The sequence below is a fragment of the Schistocerca nitens genome, chromosome 7 (assembly GCF_023898315.1).
Source record: "Schistocerca nitens isolate TAMUIC-IGC-003100 chromosome 7, iqSchNite1.1, whole genome shotgun sequence".
NCBI classification, from domain to species: Eukaryota; Metazoa; Arthropoda; class Insecta; order Orthoptera; family Acrididae; genus Schistocerca; species Schistocerca nitens.
The window spans coordinates 471,643,673-471,664,377 of NC_064620.1; the positions used below are offsets into that span (position 1 = coordinate 471,643,673).

The 20,705-nt window shown below is 43.0% G+C and overlaps 1 protein-coding gene across 1 annotated transcript in view; it reads right to left on the bottom strand.

Moving 5' to 3' along the window:
- The window catches only part of LOC126195339 (hemicentin-2-like), a 323,554-nt gene that overhangs the window by 239,659 nt on the left and 63,190 nt on the right, over window positions 1-20,705 (bottom strand). Inside the window, exon 2 of the mRNA XM_049933914.1 lies at window positions 9,299-9,589. Within this exon, the coding sequence (XP_049789871.1) occupies window positions 9,299-9,584 (286 nt within the window). The 5' untranslated portion in view covers window positions 9,585-9,589. The remainder of the gene's footprint in view (window positions 1-9,298; window positions 9,590-20,705) is intronic.

Consider the following 20,705-nt stretch of genomic DNA (forward strand, 5'->3'; position numbering starts at 1 on the left):
AATGTTAACAGTTGTTTCGCCTCCGAACCTCCAGTTGACCACTTTTCACATTTTTACATTCATGTGCGTCCTTCATTCCATTTGGATAGTTTAATACAAGTGGCGCTCTCTGGCTTAAGACAGTCTATGCAAGTCAGCTTTTATTCTTACTTCCCCTGATTCTTCTGCAGTTCATTGACTTCTAGAAGTAGATATTCTTATTTCCACAACTGTGTGTCTTTCGGGGTGTCACTCACTTGTAATTTCCATTCAGTGGTGAGTACACTGTGCATTCCTTTCGACAATCCTCTGTTCTGGATAGATGTATATCGTCTCAGATTCTTTGCAACTGAGATTCTTCCATTTCGTTTCCTATTCTAAGGATTTCCTTGTGTTGCCAACTTCTTCTCCCAATGACGAAGGCTGTACGTTGCGTTAAATCCAAACGACTTCTTTCACTTGCCTATTTGAACTCCTTTCTCAGCAGCTGTTACAATAAGTATTACATTTTCCTCAGTTTTCTCCATGAGCAACATGAGAGAATTTTCGGAGGATCCATATCGCTCCACTGGTAAAACATCATCATCTTCGTCATCATCAGTGAGGACATGTGTAACTGTCCTGTATCATATTTTAAGATGAGACATAATTCGTCTTTTCGTTGTCTGTTGTATTCTGAAAACCAACAAATGTTGTCCATGCTTCCGAATGCTACCTCTGCAGATGACGACACTAAATGCCCGTGCAATGAGCCGAACAGCGCCTGTAGCTATAGAACTGTGGTCGGGGCACTGACCACCACAGCCAACACGCCGTGCCCACCAAGCATTCTCACCGCGTGTCACTTCTTCACTCCGATCTATTCCCGTGATGCAATGGCCGAGTCCTCTGACTGTAACCGCCCTTCGAGAAACGTCTGCTTGATGGAAGAATGTGACAGTGTTTCTTCCGTACGATCAGCCTCCAGTCAGCAGTATTTTTCCCCCTCCTTACCACGGGGCCATCCAATCATCATCAGACAGCTTGTAATGGTTCTCTATTTACGTGACTATTACGGCACTCCAACCCCAGTACTCGATACCAGTAATATCCTACTACTTTTCTGCGAAGTAACGTATTTTTGTGACAATATTCACTTTCGGTATTATTAATATATAGGTACTCCAATGTATCGATATATTACAGTGCTATGGTTCTTGTGTGTGTTCATTTCTGTGAGAGTGTCGTAATCTTTGTCTTACTTGTAACCGTTTTGGCGCGAATACGCACAGAGCAGTCTCTGTTTCACTTTGGCAGAAGTTAAGTTGTTATTTTGCTCTGTAAAAGAACAGTCAAGTCTTGTGTTTGGTTAAAGTGAAAATTAAATGTATGAAGATTGACACAAAACTGTTTTCTTAACGATGTGACAATTAAGAAGAAGTATATGTAAATTTACAAGAAGTTTAATAAAAATGTGGATCGTGAGCACAAAGTCAAAAATTACTTCTACCATACCATTGTCCTGATCTGGGATTGTTTGATCATTAAGAATTTCCAGAAAAACACATTTGTTAGGTCTTTAAATATTGCTAAAATATAGATATGGACCTTCTAGCAGTCAAAGTGGAATCACCCTAGATTCAACAAGATGAGCCATAACGACTTCGACGAAATCTACGTGGGAATCCATTCAAGATAAGTGCCAAATTAATGACTTTTTTACAGTGACCCTATTATTTCCATTCTGACGATACCATCCACAGTCAATAACTTCGTTGTTGCCCATTAAAGCGAACATATGATGCGTGAGTAACATTATTAATGATTTCTAATCTACTTTACAAGTGGTGGTGTTTTTAGAAGCTGGACTGTGTTATGAGGCCCACTTTGTGTTGGACGCTGCCATGAAGACGGAACTATGACACAACTGCCACCGCCGTTACGGCTTTTACATGATCGGGGGCTGGAACAGTTCTCCCCAGCCCTGCGCCGCTGGAGCCTGACGCAGCCTGCTGTACTTGTTCATTCTCCATTGCGGGGTTAGGGCCACCGGCTCGACGTGCCTTTCTTGTCTCCCGAGACCCACAAGAGGCGCGTACGTCACAGCACGAGACACTGCAGGTCTTACGAATACCGCCGGGAATCGAGTAATTAGTTGAGACGAGTTTAATAACTCCTGACAGTGCATTTAAATGTATGCAAGCTCTCGAAAGCACACGACGAAGCTAAGACCTTTATAGAGTAAGTTCCCAATTACATATTGATTTCCCGTGGGTGTTGCACGGAGCCGGGCGTCACAAGTTCGTTGCAGGACCCGAATTTCATGTGAGCATTGGCTGACTTCGGCGGGAAAACAGCAGTCGACACGGACGGGCCAGTTATAGGAACAGTTACACATCACAGGTGCCCGATACAGAATCAGCGACAAGGAAGTTGCTTCGAGGATAACGCGTCAGGAGACAGTGCCGGCGTATTTGTTGCACTCGCCGAGTCCCCATAAATCAACACCCACGCCCGAAAAGACTGAATCACACTCGATAGTAGACAATAAAGAGCTTATATTCACGGACTGCCTTCTTCTGCTGCACCTACATTCGTCTTCTGTAGAGAATCACGGGCCCTATCACCTACTCCAAGTAAAAAGTGGGATAGCTTGGAGACTGATTGATGGAGAAGAAATTTGGCGAAGATGGACGGAGAAAAGGGGAGGATTACAGATGGTGTGGTGAACAATAAGACGCAAATGAAGGGACAGTGCTCAAGAAACGCCATGGAAAACAGCCACATCTCTAAGTAACATATTTGACTTTTACTTCATATCATTCGTTGGATTCCCTGCATCTTTGATTTTCTCCTCTTCCTACTTTTTCCGAAGTGTCGGTATTACATACTGGCAGTGGTATTTTTTAATGTACCGAAGGATTAACAATCAACGTAAGTAATACCCATCCAATGCAATTTAACCGGGCGCTCCCCGCCGTGCTGCAAGCCGTTTGCCGTAGTGTGATGGATATGCCAGCAAAAAGTACACTTCACCAGCCACTGAACAGAGAGGCCCTGGCTCAGGCGAGGAAAACCTTATACTCCCCGAAAAGTTGCATAAGTATGCTGGAAGATCTAGGAGTGCTTTAATAGGAATTTTATTGAGGGAAAGCTTCAGGATAATTAAGAAGGAGGTGAATACCATGCATGTCAGTAGTTAAGAAGAAATATGACCTACGGATTGAAGTCAGGATCACTAAGACAGGAACCTTAGCACCAGAAATTTGGGAATAATCGGAGCTCTCGGGGAAACTGTTAACAGTTACTATTTAGTTCGATAAGTATAAGCAGTGGTACAGCATCATGAATTTGAACAAGAATAAAGAGTCAAAACTGTATTGATCAGTTAGGGCCCAATCTCTTCGCATCATGCAGCATTTCTCCAAAACAACAAAGCGGTGAGTTACCACGTGGATGCGAGATGAGGAACTAGCCATGACATCATCAGCTGGACCGCTCCAGGTAGGTCTCTGAACAAGCAGTGTTCATCTTAGTGGTAGATCTACCAACAATAAGCGGCCAAGCGAACGGCGTGACATAGCTGGAAAGTCTGTCACATGTTAAGAACGTATCTGGAAGTAAATGAATTAACGGAATTTTTATGGAGCGCAGTAACATCCAATTCACCATGAAAGTAGGAAAAAACGATATATTGCACTTTCTTGGCGTCCTCATCCGTTCCAAACGAAATGGATGCCTTGGCCACAGCGTCTACAGGAAACCTACGTGCACCGATATATACGCCCACGCCATCAGGCATCAGCACACAGCACAAAAGTGCACAAACCCTGGTAAGTTGTGCAAGAACAATACCAGGCGTCGATAACATTCCCCCGTGAGATGAGGCAATTATGCAAGGTCTTCAGTAACGACAGCTACAACGTTCACCAAATCAATGAAGTGATCTCAAGCAAGAATCATAACTAGAACACTTAAGAGGAGCAGAAATAGAAACCTGCCTTTGCTGCTGTTCAGTGCCCTCGTGTCAGCAAGATAATCCGCTTGATGAAAAGACCTTCAATAAGAAGCCTGCAGTGAGACTAGTTAACGACCCAGCAAGTCTCAAAGCAATTGGAGTCCACAAGAAACATTGCGACTGTGGCCAATCTTACGTCGTACAAATAGTGCGTTCTACAAAACAACACAGGAAGGAGCATGAGAGATTTTATCGCATATGCTACACCGAGAAATCCGCTTTAGCTAAACGTCCTCTAGATAAGAGTCACTGAATGAAGTTTGCAGAAACGTCTGTCGCGGCTCGCACTGTCGGCATCTAGGAGTGTATAATCGCAAATCACAGATTACACGCTTAATAGAGACTGCAGCCTGCAGCTCAGAGCGCCGTAGGATCCAGCGATCGCGGGGTTGTAGCTGGCGCACCGAACGTATGCCCATACATGGCGATGTCGTGGGCACCAATGATGTCCAGCCGACAGCTAGTGTGTATAAGGGCGCATCAGCCCTCCATCAGCATTCATTTCACTTGACGATGGCCAAGAAGTCCTTGAGCGTACCATTTTAACCATCTGATGCTGGTGGAAGTCCGAGAGTATTTTATATGATTCCTAGCTGAGAAACCAGGTGTTTCTCATGAATTTATTTAGAGCTGTGCTTCCACGCACCTACCTCGCAACCTCTGGCCGCGTGTTTTATGTTTGTGGCGTTATATCTCCGGAAATATGTGTCTTATAGTGACATCATTTTGTCGGTACACCCAGAGGCATATGAAGAAACTGACTGGGAAATTTATTGTGAATAGAGTCAATAGCAAAGAAGTAAGTCAACCACGATGCGACAGTTTTTTACGCATCTCATTGTTTATAACATTATATGCCTTTAACTATGTATCGCACAATGATATACTGTCACACTTGCGTTCAGTAATATATATGTGCATACTGTCCGTCAATTGCTTCACAAGTGGAATTAGTAGTAAAGAATTAATAAATTATAACATGTCTGAACTGAGGAAAAGTAGCAATCGATGAAAATTTTCCGAATGATCATTTTGTAGGGGTTGTCAGCGAGAAACATTTTTGTATAGGTTGGCACTGATGTGCAGCGTTTGTTACAAGAAGCGAAGTTCTCCCATTCTGAAATATTGGATGAATAAAGTCTGGGAAATCATGCGGCACAGGCTACTCTATTTTTCCACCCCTACCTCCGACACCTTGATAAATAGGTGTATCTTACCCCAACGGCAATAATTGCCTGACAGTAAGGTATACGTGTACCAAGTATGGTTGAAACCGGTTCACTGGTTTAGGACGAGATACGAAACACACACACACACACACACACACACACACACACATATGCGAGCGCGCGCTCGCGCACGCATATCCATACAAGCATCTTTGTAATATGTATGGATCAAAGAAGGAATTCGTATAAGAGACTTGCTATATCCTATTGGGCTTGCCACTTTCGTCGCGTAATGACAGAAGAAGAAAAATTGGTACGATCGTATTAAATTGTTAATAAAATACTATTGCACTCGTTTTACAGTAGTGTATGTCAGAAAATGAACTGTGTTACAGGTCGAAACCAAACAAAACGTAACAAGTGACCTAGACGGAGTCTTTCTTGATTAAAGTTATCTTGATCATGGTTCCCAGAGATGCCTTCAGTTATAATATGTTTGTTCTATCTGGAATGCAATAGTCAATATCTATTTATTCATCGAAATACACTGCCTGGAAAAAAGGGAAGAATCCAGGAGTTGAGACCGGATGTCAATGTAATTTTGTACACGTACACACCATCGGCGGATATACACTCCTGGAAATTGAAATAAGAACACCGTGAATTCATTGTCCCAGGAAGGGGAAACTTTATTGACACATTCCTGGGGTCAGATACATCACATGATCACACTGACAGAACCACAGGCACATAGACACAGGCAACAGAGCATGCACAATGTCGGCACTAGTACAGTGTATATCCACCTTTCGCAGCAATGCAGGCTGCTATTCTCCCATGGAGACGATCGTAGAGATGCTGGATGTAGTCCTGTGGAACGGCTTGCCATGCCATTTCCACCTGGCGCCTCAGTTGGACCAGCGTTCGTGCTGGACGTGCAGACCGCGTGAGACGACGCTTCATCCAGTCCCAAACATGCTCAATGGGGGACAGATCCGGAGATCTTGCTGGCCAGGGTAGTTGACTTACACCTTCTAGAGCACGTTGGGTGGCACGGGATACATGCGGACGTGCATTGTCCTGTTGGAACAGCAAGTTCCCTTGCCGGTCTAGGAATGGTAGAACGATGGGTTCCATGACGGTTTGGATGTACCGTGCACTATTCAGTGTCCCCTCGACGATCACCAGTGGTGTACGGCCAGTGTAGGAGATCGCTCCCCACACCATGATGCCGGGTGTTGGCCCTGTGTGCCTCGGTCGTATGCAGTCCTGATTGTGGCGCTCACCTGCACGGCGCCAAACACGCATACGACCATCATTGGCACCAAGGCAGAAGCGACTCTCATCGCTGAAGACGACACGTCTCCATTCGTCCCTCCATTCACGCCTGTCGCGACACCACTGGAGGCGGGCTGCACGATGTTGGGGCGTGAGCGGAAGACGGCCTAACGGTGTGCGGGACCGTAGCCCAGCTTCATGGAGACGGTAGCGAATGGTCCTCGCCGATACCCCAGGAGCAACAGTGTCCCTAATTTGCTGGGAAGTGGCGGTGCGGTCCCCTACGGCACTGCGTAGGATCCTACGGTCTTGGCGTGCACCCGTGCGTCGCTGCGGTCCGGTCCCAGGTCGACGGGCACGTGCACCTTCCGCCGACCACTGGCGACAACATCGATGTACTGTGGAGACCTCACGCCCCACGTGTTGAGCAATTCGGCGGTATGTCCACCCGGCCTCCCGCATGCCCACTATACGCCCTCGCTCAAAGTCCGTCAACCGCACATACGGTTCACGTCCACGCTGTCGCGGCATGCTACCAGTGTTAAAGACTGCGATGGAGCTCCGTATGCCACGGCAAACTGGCTGACACTGACGGCGGCGGTGCACAAATGCTGCGCAGCTAGCGCCATTCGACGGCCAACACCGCGGTTCCTGGTGTGTCCGCTGTGCCGTGCGTGTGATCATTGCTTGTACAGCCCTCTCGCAGTGTCCGGAGCAAGTATGGTGGGTCTGACACACCGGTGTCAATGTGTTCTTTTTTCCATTTCCAGGAGTGTATAAATGATTAACTAACTAACTCTTTACGAACAAGGCTCGAAGGGGCAACGGTACCTACCGACCGCCATGTTGTGTTATGTCTGTTTTCGCCGTTTTGCTTCAGAACTTGCAAGAGGTCATCCTTTTTTACATTTGGGCATTGTCTAAAATATAGGTCAACTTTTTATTAATAAATATTCTAAGTACTCTTGGCACACTTTTCACTTTTTATTTTCGATTTATGCTCAGTTACTGCATCACTTTGACTACTCATATTGTTCACTCACTGCAATACTTTTTCGGTTCCTCCCTCCGTCACTAATAAGAAGATGAAGTTCGAACCTTGCTTTATATGCCCCTATCAATGGTTAGCCCCACCAGTGGCGTGTTCCAGAACATAGCAAAAAGGCTTGGGATGGTCCACCATGTTTCAGAACATTCGACATTATTCGAGAATGTTTCACAATGATTTGAAGATATCGGATCATTGCGGAACATTCCGGAGCATTCTGGAATGTTGTGGTATGCTCTCAAATTCTCTAGAAAGTTCTGGACTGTTCTCGAATACTCTCGAATGTTCTGGAATTCTCTAAAAATTTTCAGAGGCGGAAGCGTCCCAGCCCCTTATCTAGAAAAGCACGGCCTTAAGGTAAAAATCTTATTCATAAATGTTGATCAGAGAGCTAGCACACCTTATAAATCGCTTGATCGTACAGGGGGTTCTGAGTTTTAGCGGCACCATATAATACACTTACTTTTATAATACTGACTAATTAACTATTAGTGTTTTTTAACTGTTACAGCACTGAGTGCTACAGATGCAAGATACGCAAAATCGCCGGCCAATACTGGACGTTTCGGGTCTGCGTTTGAAAAGGTATGGAAATCATAAGATTGTGGTTTTCATGCTTCAGATCTTTCACATAGTCTCGCCCCAGTTTAGTACAACGTACAGAACGTTCATACATCCATATGAAAAATGTAAGAAAAGTCCCTATTTGACATGTTGTTCAAATTGCATGTGACGTTGACTTGAATGCAGTTACGTCGTCAAAGCGTTGATACTTGATGTAAATATTTGCAAATTGCCGTTTTGTGACAAGTTCGTATCGATAATTCAAAATCTCTTCAACCGTAATTACTTTTCCAGAAAAGATCTGTCCGTGTTTTGCGTTTCAGTCAAGTTGCGATAGGCGTTAATGAGTGGTTTTTTGTTCGGGATTCATGGTGTGCCGGACAAACTTTGTCCATACTTTTCTCTTCTTCAAAAATTTCAAGATAATGTCTTGGAGACTTGATTTAAATATGTTCCTCCACTGCGACCTTTGACACAACAACCTTGACAAAATACAGTAGCACGCCTGCTCACAAATGGCTGGTCGCATGCACAGTTGATGTTCACAGTTGTTAGTTCGAGTTACCACAGTAGTTACTGTTCTGACGTAGCTTCTACATAAGAAATGCAGTAAGTCCCGTAACTTTCACGGTGGACTGACTACACGGAAATGGTGCAACTATGTTTGCATAAGTTATTACTTAAATTACAACATCCATTAAACAGCTACTATATTATAAATCTGCTATTAGTTGCCATTTCTACATCTAAATAAATCAAACGTGAATAGCTAAATGAATGTGAAGCTGTGTATCGTAAGTTTACGTATTCATTAACTACGAAGTAGCAGTGGTACTGTGTGTATGACTGTGAGTTTTCTTAAAAAGTTTTCATATCGTTGATCATTTTTGTATAGTGTGAGAGATTCTTAAAAATCTTCTAACCAATGTGAAACGGTCTATTATGAATCACTTATCTGCGTCTGTATTATAATCACTTGCTTAAAATACCTCTATCATTAATAATTTGCCAAAGTGTCATATGTTTCCAGTATGACAGCCATTTAGAGTGAGATTGACTAGTACTTCGTTAAAATTCTGATAAAATGTGCATCAGATGGCACCAATAGGTCAACTACAATAAATTAAAACTCTACTCTGTACTCTACTACAATATTCCATCCTCTTTAAAGAAGTCCAATCGTGAGAAGACGATTTGTACTACATATTAAGATACAATCAATTCAATGAGAGGACAGTCTAAACGTCATTATCAGTGTCTTACCGTCCAGGTGGTCGAAGTCGAGGAACTTGGTGGGCATCCAGGCGGACTCGTTGTGCGTCCAGTAGCCTGGATTCGCCCGAGGCCTCGGTTCTGGTGCTGCCATCAGCGCCGCCAGCCTGGGTGCAGGTGGAGTCGACGCTGGTGTCGTTAGCGCCGCCAGGGTAGACACTAGGCGTGAGCGGGATGCGAGGGCGGACGATACGCTCCACAAGGCAGGGCTGGAAGCAGCGGCGGCGGAGTGGGAGGGCGTCGCCAACGCAGCGTCCACCGAGGAGGAGGCCGCCATGTCGTCTGCAAAAGCACCCGCATGTCGGTGACAGCACACTTCAACGCTATAGTGGCCACGCTGTCTGCTGTACTCATTAGGATGTTCATTTCATTCAACACATACTTTTATTCCTCTTTACTTTGCCTGAAGATAGCACTGTCATAATCGAATCTTATCACTGACATCATTTCACCTCTAATTTTCATGCTGTCTTGAATCTTGCTTTTATTTGAGTCATTGCTTCTTCGATGTTCAGATTGAATGGTTGGAGGAAAAGACTACCTCCTTGTCTTACCAGTGATTAATCCGAGAACTTCGTTCTTAATCTTCCATTCTTATTGGTCACACTTTGATCTTGTACATACTGAATATTATCTGTCCTTTCTTATAGGTTACCATTATCAGAATTTCGAACACCTTGCTCCTGAACAGCAGTAAGTAGACTTTGATTCTACGATGTCATAAGTACTCTGTTTGTTTCTGATGAAGCTTTAATTCTTTTACTAAGCCATTTGAAACTGATCGCTCGATTACTAGAAGAAATAGGGCTGATGTAAGAATGTGGTCATCAGTCTGGAAGATAGGTCTCGAGATGAGTGTGGCTTCGATGCTTACAGAACAGTTTATACGAGGTGTGGCTAGAAAAAAAAACGGACTAGTACTGGTGAAACAATAAAACGAATGCAATAAGGCTGAAAGTCGCGTGGCCTGTCACGTGACTCTCGCTCCGCCTACTGCTCGAGTTTCATCTGCCTCCTGCACTCAGTCTGCCCGTGGCGTCTGTTTTAAGTAGTTGACGTTTTGTCTGTGCGTCGCAAAATGTTGAGTGTACAGAAAGAACAGCGTGTTAACATCAAATTTTGTTCAAACTAGGAAAATCTGCAAGTGAAACGTTTGTAATGTTACAACAAGTGTACGGCGATGATTGTTTATCGCGAACACAAGTGTTTGAGTGGTTTAAACGATTTAAAGATGGCCGCGAAGACACCAGTGATGACACTCGCACTGGCAGACCATTGTCAGCAAAAACTGATGCAAACATTGAAAAAATCGGTAAACTTGTTCGACAAGATCGCCGTTTAACAATCAGAGCAGTGTCTGAGTTAACAGGAGTTGACAAGGAAAGTGTTAGGCAGATTCTTCATGAAAGTTTCAACATGAACAAAGTGTGTTCAAAAATGGTTCCAAAGTGTCACACAATTGAACAGAAGGAACTCCGTAGAATGATTTGTGCTGACATCCTGGAAAACATTGAAAGTGATCCCACCTTCTTACAAAATGTTATTACTTGCGATGAATCGTGGTTTTTTACTTACGATCCCGAAACTAAACGCCAATCGATGCATTGGAAAACTCCTGGTTCTCCACGACAAAAAAAAGCACGAATGTCAAAATCGAAATTCAAGGCAATGATGATTGTTTTTTTTTTTTTGACATCAAAGGGATTGTGCACATTGATTGGGTACCAGAGGGACAAACAGTGAATCAGCATTACTACATTAGCGTCCTGGCTACCCTACGTGAGCGAGTACGGAGAAAACGGAACGATTTGTGGAGAAAAAAGTCATGGATCCTTCACCAAGACAATGCCCCAGCTCACAGTGCGTTGTCAGTGAAGACGTTTTTGGCAAAACACAACATTCCCATCTTAGATCATCCACCCTACTCACCTGATTTGGCCCCCTGTGACTTTTTTCTTTTCCCTAAAGTCAAGTCAGCTTTGAAAGGAACTAGATTTGAGACTGTTGAAGCAGTAAAAGAAAAAGCGACGGAAGTAATGTATGGACTTACCGAAAATGATCTGCAGCATTGCTATGAACAGTGGAAAATTCGTATGGAGCGGTGTAGAGACCGAGGAGGAGAGTACATTGAAGGAGATAACATGAAATTGTAAATAATTGTGAATAAATTTTTTTCCAGCATCAGTCCGGTTTTTTTCTAGCCGCACCTCGTAGTGTCTTCGCGTTCAGTCTCCTCCGCCCGAGTACTTTTTAAAGGCGTCGTTTTACCGAACCATCCATTCTTTCCCAGCAGCCTCCCCGCTAAAAGACATGTGGGGCAATCAACATCCACCTGTTGAGGTGTATAGGTATCTTTGCTAGGGCCAAGAAGGACTCCAAAATGTTGCATTTCCAATCTCGTTCGCAACAATATAACTGCTAGTTCCAAAGTGGGATTGCTCTTCTCTTGATGAGCGCTAAAGCATTTCTGCTACACGTCAGGTATGCGTAAGTATATAGGTTTCCCTCAAACGCGACATACAAAACGGCACCACATATGCAGAACCGTCACAAAAAACACGAATGCGCGACCTTCTGTTTTCAGAGGTTAAGATCCACCTGGACAAACATACAAGTATATTAGACAGTTCTGGGAGCGGCAGTAGCTTTGTACGCCATTTCGAAGCAAGTTGATGAGGCACGATTTGGTGGGTACAGAAAAGACTGATAATATACAGCGTATATGACAACCAAGAAAGGACATTTAGAATTGAAGACCAACAGCACATTGCTCGGATTAATAAACTTGTATGACAGGGATCCAACCTTTCTTCTCCGCTTTTCCAAGGACGTAGCCAGGATTTTGTATCAGGAGGGGCCAATCTTAGGGAGCACATTAAAAGGGGTCATGTTTTTCATTTATTCTGAAAATACATTTACACTACTGGCTATTAAAACTGCTACACCTCGAAGATGACGTGCTACAGACGCGAAATTTAACCGACAGGAAGACGATACTGTGATATGCAAATGATTAGCTTTTCAGAGCATTCACACAAGGTTAGCGCCGGTGGCGACACCTACAACGAGCTGACATGAAGAAAGTTTCCAATCGATTTCTCAGACACAAACAGCAGTTGACCGGCGTTGCCTGGTGAAACGTTGTTGTAATGCCTCGTGAAAGATGGAGAAATGCGTACCATCACGCTTCCGACTTTGATAAAGGTCGGATTGTAGCCTATCGCGATTGCGGTTTATCATATCGCGACATTGCTGCTTGCGTTGGACGAGATCCAATGACTGTTAGCAGAATATGGAATCGGTGGGTTCAGGAGGGCAACACGGAACGCCATGCTGGATCCCAACGACCTCGTATCACTAACAGTCGAGATGACAGGCATCTTATCCACATTCCTGTAACGGATCGTGCAGCCACGTCTCGATCACTGAGTCAACAGATGGGGACATTTGCTGGACAACAACCATCTGCACGAACAGACGACATTTGCAGCAGCATGGACTACCAGCACCGAGACCATGGCTGCGGTTACAGTTGACGCTGCATCAGACAGGAGCGCCTGCGATGGTGTACTCAACGACGAACCTGTGTGCACGAATGGCAACACGTCATTTTCTTTGATGAATCCATGTTCTGTTTACAGCAACATAATGGTCGCATCCGTGTTTGCCGACATCGCGGTGAATGCACATTGGAAGCGTGTATTCGTCATCGCCATACTGGCGTATCATCCAGCGTGATGTTATGGGGTGCCATTGGTTACACGTCTCGGTCACCTCTTGTTCGCAATGACGTCACATTGAACAGTGGACGTTATATTTCAGATGTGTTACGACCCGTGCCTCTACCCTTCATTCGATCCCTGCGAAACCACACATTTCAGCAGGATAATGCATGACCTCATGTAGCAGGTCCTGTACGGGCCTTTCTGGATACAGAAAATGTTCGACTGCTGCCCTGACCAGCACATTCTCCACATCTCTCACCAACTGAAAACGTCTGGTCAGTGGCGGCCTAGCAACTGGCTCGTCACAATACGCCAGTCACTACTCTTGATGAACTGTGGTATTGTGTTGAAGCTGCATGGGCAGCTGTACCTGTACACGCCATCAAAGCTCTGTTTGACTCAATGCCCAGGCGTATGAAGGCCATAATATCGGCCAGAGATGGTTGTCCTAGGTACTGATTTCTCAGGATCTATGCACCCAAATTGCGTGAAATGTAATCCCATGTCAGTTCCAGTATAATATATTTGTCAATTGAATACTTGTTTATATCTGCATTTCTTCTTGGTGTAGCAATTTTAATGACCATTAGTGTATTTATTTTCTTTATGTACACAATTTGATTTCGGGAGACATTCGCACAAGTAGTATTCGTATTGGGTCTATAAAATTAAGCAAGAAAGGCTGTTCTTGAAAAAATATAACACACATTTTCAACATCTCGAGGAAAATCCACATGCACATTTAGATATTTCTCTAATAGGCAATATGTCAACTTAAGCTTATTTCCAAACGAATTAAAATTCTAATATGACGTATTTTCCCTTTGCTGACAAAGTATAGATAATTTTTATATTATAAAATTCGATATCGCAAAGCAAAAAACTGTTAACGTTGGTCTGAATAAATTATTAAGTAAAAAGTGTTCAAACTTCATTTGACAATAGCTGGCTTTCCGCTACTACAATCTAATATTTAAATCTGCAGTTTATCCGAAACCAAAGTAGAGTTCCTTCAGTGTTTCAAAACATCCAAAGTTACTCACTTCAGTCTGGAGTTTTATAAAAGTATATTTCATTTCATTAGAATCTACAATTTTCTTAAGTGACGCAGGACCTCTTTTCAAATTGTTATTTCAACGGTAAACTTCAAGCTGTAGCAACCAAATGTATTCAGAAATCAAAATGAAATACATAAATACTACGATCTACAGTGCTGGGACTTTACCATTGATTCAAACACTTATTTCAGCTAGACTCCTAATGTATACAGCCTCAAAAATGAGTTTGCATTTCTCCATGATAATATGGGTATACAGTCCTTGAGCTAATAAACTCTTTCACTATGTACAACGTAAGTAATCGTTTATATGACGTTTAATAACAAATACGTTACAGGTATGACGGCTGTAACCATTGGTTCAAGGATATTACGAATGAGGCACTTCACAACAGAATATTCTTCTTCTTCTTCTACGTGATCAGGCCCGTGGACCGCACGCTGCTACAAGTGTCCTCCTCCATTGTATTCTATCAATTACTGCAATCTGCCATCCGTCCACATCTATTGATGCTTGGTTTAAATCTTCATGTTGGCCATCCCTCCAGCGCTTCTTGGGTTTTCCCGTGGGGCTCTTTCCTCTAGGTGTGAAATCCAGGAGCTTCCGAGGACATCTGTGATCTTCCATCCTGGCCACATGTTCGGCCCACTGCATTCGTTTGGCTTTGACAGTTTCTGCTATGTTGGATTGCTGGTATAGTTCCTTAAGCTCTATTTGCAACAGAATATATTAGTAAAACTTGAAAACATGAAATATCGTCGTACCACAGACAGCCATCTTTATGTCGTGAAACAGCACAAAATGACGATGGCTACTACCCTCCAGTTGAAATATCGCTGAACTACACATACTGGGGAAATCATATACAAAACAATATCAAAATTAAATACTGTCTGCCAGAGAAATAAATAACTATGCCTCAAATGAAGATAAGTACCGTTACAAAAGTAACAAAAAATATTTTTGTATTATTGTTTCTCCTATTTTAAAATAATAGAGTTTGAACATAATGACAGAACATATGAAAAACTTGTGTTATCGTAGTATGACAGCGCAAATGAACTGTGGACAAATAGGGGCAGGGGGTGATGCAGGGCGCAGTCTGTTGGGACGAATTCTATCAGCCCACTAAAAAAAATCTATTAGAAACGAACGAAATAATGTTCTGTCAACACTTACCCTTCCACTGTCCACAAACACCTGCCCATCGTAACGTATCGGAACTTCTTTTCACAGTTGAGAGTTGAGTACCGCTCTGGTGACCAGACTGCCATTTGGGCTATTCATTATATGAATTTGAGAACTTTTTTATAGTATAAAGAAATGCAACCATCACCCTTTGGGCGATATTTTTGTTGATCAACGTGACTTTTAGGCGACACAGGGAAATCCAAATATGGTGTTATGCACCGATTTTATTTTAATATTATTTGAGATGATGTATAATGCTCCACTGCCTAGTGAAATACTGAAATATTGCAATCAAAAGTTTTACCAGTCTCCACATAACTACAGTACTGATATTGAACTCCTGCAGACAGCCATTAGAGTACCGTAGTTCCGACATATTGCCAATGTACCGTAAAGGTAGTGGACGAATCAAAATCGGTTTGTCTCTTCTTAGTTATTACAAACTAATGCATACTTAGTAACTATCACAACAGCACACAGCACAAAAACAGTATATGGAAGCACTTATATTAAATTCAGCTGCAAGTAACAACGGAACTGATAACAAAACTACAATTTAGCCGAAGTAAGGGCAAGAATGCACACTAGTTTCTCTTCGCTAAAGTACGAATAGGCGGTAGCCAATAGTGATATCGACATGTCGACAGAATGAGATTTTCACTCTGCAGTGGAGTCTGCGCTGCTTTGAAACATTCCTGGCAGATTAAAACTGTGTGCCGGACCGAGACTCGAACTCAGGACGTTTGCCATTCGCGGGAAAATGCTCTACCATCTGAGCGATCCAAGCACAACTGACGCCCCGTCCTCACACCTTCACTTCCTCCAGTACCTTGTCTCCTCGTCTCCTTTGGCTATGTCCGCGAAAGCAAAGGTCCTGAGTTCGAGTCTCGGTCCGGCACATAGTTTTAATCTGCCAGGAAAGTTTCTTGACATTTCGACAGTTTATATCTATAGCTGCCATTGTAGACGATTGATATCACGTATACCTTCCTCTAAGTATAATAGAAAATATCCTTTAATTTCACTACACACCAAGTACGCTGAGTATAGTTTCATTTGGATGATAGGGGGTGGGGCCCGGATACCACGACCCCGCACTCCTTTGGCTATGTCAGTGGTTGTTCTATATGTACATCGAAAACGCAATAACAGGAGTAAACGTTAAGATGAGTAGTGGGATTAAAATACAGGTGTCTGGATGATAATCATAAAGTACGTGGATAATAATGATATCCTCACGTAAACCAAGAAAGAATTAAATGGCGTACTGGATGAATTTGGTACTCCCAAGATCACTCAATACGGACTGACAGTAAGCCGAAGAATGATGGAAGTAATGAAGAGGATCACCAACTAGATTAGTGGACAACTAATGTCAATATTCCGGACCGAGAATTAAAAACAGTGAAGGAATTCTGCTACCTAGGAAGCATAATGACGTATGAAAGTCGAAGCAAAGAGTAGATAAAAAAAAAACAGACTAACTCAGAGGGCATTCCTGGTCAGAAGCAGTGTACCACTATCTAACAGCAGCACTCATTAAGAAATTTAGAACAATATGTGATTAGAGCACAGTACTTTATGGAAACGAGCCATTGACTACGGGAATACCGGCGGATTTGGTGCCTTAGAAGGATGTTGGAAATTTGGCAGACTGGTAGGATAGGAAATAAGTTTGTTCTCCGAAGAATCCTATAGGAATGAAATATGTGAAAAAAAACTGACAAAAACAAGGAACACAGTGTGTTCAGACACAATGAATAACCTCCACGATAGTAGTGGTAGGCTGTACAGGGTAAAAACTGTAGGGAAGGTACATATTACAGTTGTTTTTGTTGTTGTGGTCTTCAGTCCAGAGACTGGTTTGATGCAGCTCTCAATGCTACTCTATCTTGTGCAAGCTTCATCATCTCCCACTACCTACTGCAACCTACATCCTGCTGAATCTGCTTAGTATATTCATCTCTTGGTCTCCCTCTACGATTTTTACAATCCACGCTGCGCTCCAATAATAAATTGGTGATCCCTTGATGCCTCAGAACATGTTCTACCAACCGATCCCTTCTTCTAGTCAAGTTGTGCCACAAACTTCTCCCCAATCCTATTCAACACCTCCTCATTACTTATGTGATCTACTCATCTAATCTTCAGCATTCTTCTGTAGCACCACATTGTGAAAGCTTGTATTCTCTTCTTGTCTAAACCGTTTATCGTCCATGTTTCACTCCAAACATGGGTACACTCCATACAAATACTTTCAGAAACGACCTCCTGACACTTAAATCAATACTCGATGTTAACAAATTTCTCTTCTTCAGAAACGCTTTCCTTGCCATTGCCAGTCTACATTTTATATCCTCTCGACCTCGACCATCATCAGTTATTTTGCTCCCGAAATAGCAAAACTCCTTTACTACTTTGAGTGTCTCATTTCCTAATCTAATTCAAAAAAATGGTTCAAATGGCTCTGAGCACTATGGGACTCAACTGCTGAGGTCATTAGTCCCCTAGAACTTAGAACTAGTTAAACCTAACTAACCTAAGGACATCACAAACATCCATGCCCAAGGCAGGATTCGAACCTGCGACCGTAGCGGTCTTGCGGTCCCAGACTGCAGCGCCTTTAACCGCACGGCCACTTCGGCCGGCTAATCTAATTCCCTCAGCAACACCCGACTTAATTCGACTACATTCATTTTCCTCGTTTTGCTTTTGTTGATGTTCATCTTATATCCTCCCTTCAAGACACCATCCATTCCGTTCAACTGCTCTTCCAAGTCCTTTGCTGTCTCTGACAGAATTACAATGTCATCGGCGAACCTCAAAGTTTTTATTTCTTCTCCTTGGATTTTAATACCTACTCCGAATTTTTCTTTTGTTTCCTTCACTGCTTGCTCAATATACAGATTGAATAACATCGGGGAGAGGTTACAACCCTGTCTCACTCCCTTCCGATCCACTGCTTCCCTTTCATGACCCTCAACTATTATAACTGCCACTTGGTTTCTATACAAATTGTAAATAGCCTTTTGCTCCCTATATTTTACCCCTGCCACATTCAGGATTTGAAAGAGAGTATTCCAGTCAACATTGTCAAAAGCTTTCTCTAAGTCTACAAATGCTAGAAACCTAGGTTTGCCTTTCCTTAAACTAGCTTCTAAGATAAGCCGTAGGGTCAGTATTGCCTCACGTGTTCCAATATTTCTACGGAATCCAAACTGATCTTCCCCAAGGTCGGCTTCTACTAGTTTTTCCATTCGTCTGTAAGGAATTCGCGTTAGTATTTTGCAGCCGTGTTTTATTAAACTGATAGTTCGTTAATTTTCACATCTGTCAACACCTGCTTTCTATGGGATAGTAATTATTATATTCTTCTTGAAGTCTGAGAGTGTTTCGCCTGTCTTATACATCTTGCTCACCATATGGTAGAGTTTTGTCAGTACTGACTCTCCCAAGGCCGTCAGTAGTTCTAATGGAATGTTGTCTACTCCCGGGGCCCTGTTTCGACTCAGGTCTTTTAGTGCTCTGTCAAACTCTTCACGCAGTATCATATCTCCCATTTCATCTTCATCTACATCATCTTCCATTTCCATAATATTGTCCTCCAGTACATCGCCCTTGTATAGGCCCTCTATATACTCCTTCCACCTTTATGCTTTCCCTTCTTTGCTTAGAAGCCGGCCGGGGTGGCCAAGCAGTTAAAGGCGCTAGTGTCTGGAACCGCGCGACCGCTACGGTCGCAGGTTCGAATCCTGCCTCGGACATGGATGTGTGTGTTGTCCTTAGGTTAGTTAGGTTTAACTAGTTCTAAGTTCTAGGGGACTGATGACCTTAGAAGTTAAGTCCCATAGTGCTCAGAGCCATTTGAACCATTTTTGCTTAGAACTGGGTTTCCATGTGAGCTCTTGATATGATACAAGTGCTTCTCTTTTCTTCAAAGGACTCTTTAATTTTCCTGTAGGCAGTATCTATCTTACCCCTAGTGAGATAGGCCTCTACATCCTTACATTTATCCTCTAGCCATCCCTGCTTAGCCATTTTGCACTTCATGTCAATCTCATTTTTGAGACGTTTTTAGTCCTTTTTGCCTGCTTCATTTACTGCATTTTTATATTTTCTCCTTTCATCAATTAAATTCAGTATTTCTTCTGTTACCCAAGGGTTTTTACTAGCCCTCGTCTTTTTACCTACTTGCTCCTTTGCTGATTTCACTACTTCTTCCCTCAAAGCTACCCATTCTTCTTCTACTGTATTCCTTCCTGCATTCCTGCCATTTGTTCCTTACGCTCTCCCTGAAACTCTGTACAACCTCTGTATTTGTCAACTTTTCCAGGTCCCATCTCCTTAAATTCCCACCTTTTTGCAGTTTCTTCATTTGTAATATACAGTTCATAACCAATAGATTGTGGTCAGAGTCGACATCTGCCCCTGGAAATGTCTTACAGTTTAAAACCTGGTACATTAATCTCTATCTTACCATTATATAATCTATCTGAAATCTGTCAGTATCTCCAGGCTCCTTCGATGTATACAACCTTCTTTTATGATTCTTGAACCAAGTGTTAGCTATGTTTAAGTTGTGCTCTGTGCAATAATCTACCAGGCCGCTTCCTTTCATTTCTTAGCCCCAAATCCATTTTCACCTACTACCTTTCCGTCTCTCCCTTTTCCTACTACTGAATTCCAGTCACCCATGACAATGAAATTTTCGTCTCCCTTCACTATCTGAATAATTTCTTTTATTTCAGCATACATTTCTTCACTTTCTTCGTCATCTGCAGAGGCAGTTGGCACATAAACTTGTACTACTGTAGCAGGCATGGGCTTCGTGTCTATCGTGGCCGCAATAATGCGTTCACTATGCTGTTTGTAGTAGCTTACCCGCATTCCTATTTTTTATTCATTATTAAACCTACTCCTGCAATGCCTCTATTTGACTTTGTAGTTATAACCCTGCATTCGCCTGACCAAAAGTCTTGTTCCTCCTGCCACCGAACTTCACTAATTCCCACTATATCTAACTTTAAGCTATCCATTTCCCTTTTTAAATTTTCTAACCTACCTGCCCGATTAAGGGATCTGACATTCCACGTTTCGATCCGTAGAACGCCAGTTTTCTTTCTCCTGATAACGACGTCCTCTTGAGTAGTCCCCGCCCGGAGATCCGAATGGGGGACTATTTTACCTCCGGAATATTTTACCCAAGAGGACGCCATCATCATTAACCATACAGTAAAGCTGCATGCCGTCGGGAAAAACTACGGATGTAGTTTCCCCTTGCTTTCAGCCGTTCGCAGTACCAGCACAGCAAGGCCGTTTTGGTTAGTGTTACAAGGCCAGATCAGTCAATCATCCAGACTGTTTCCCCTGCAACTACTGAAAAGGCTGCTGCCCCTCTTCAGGAACCACACGTTTGTCTGGCCT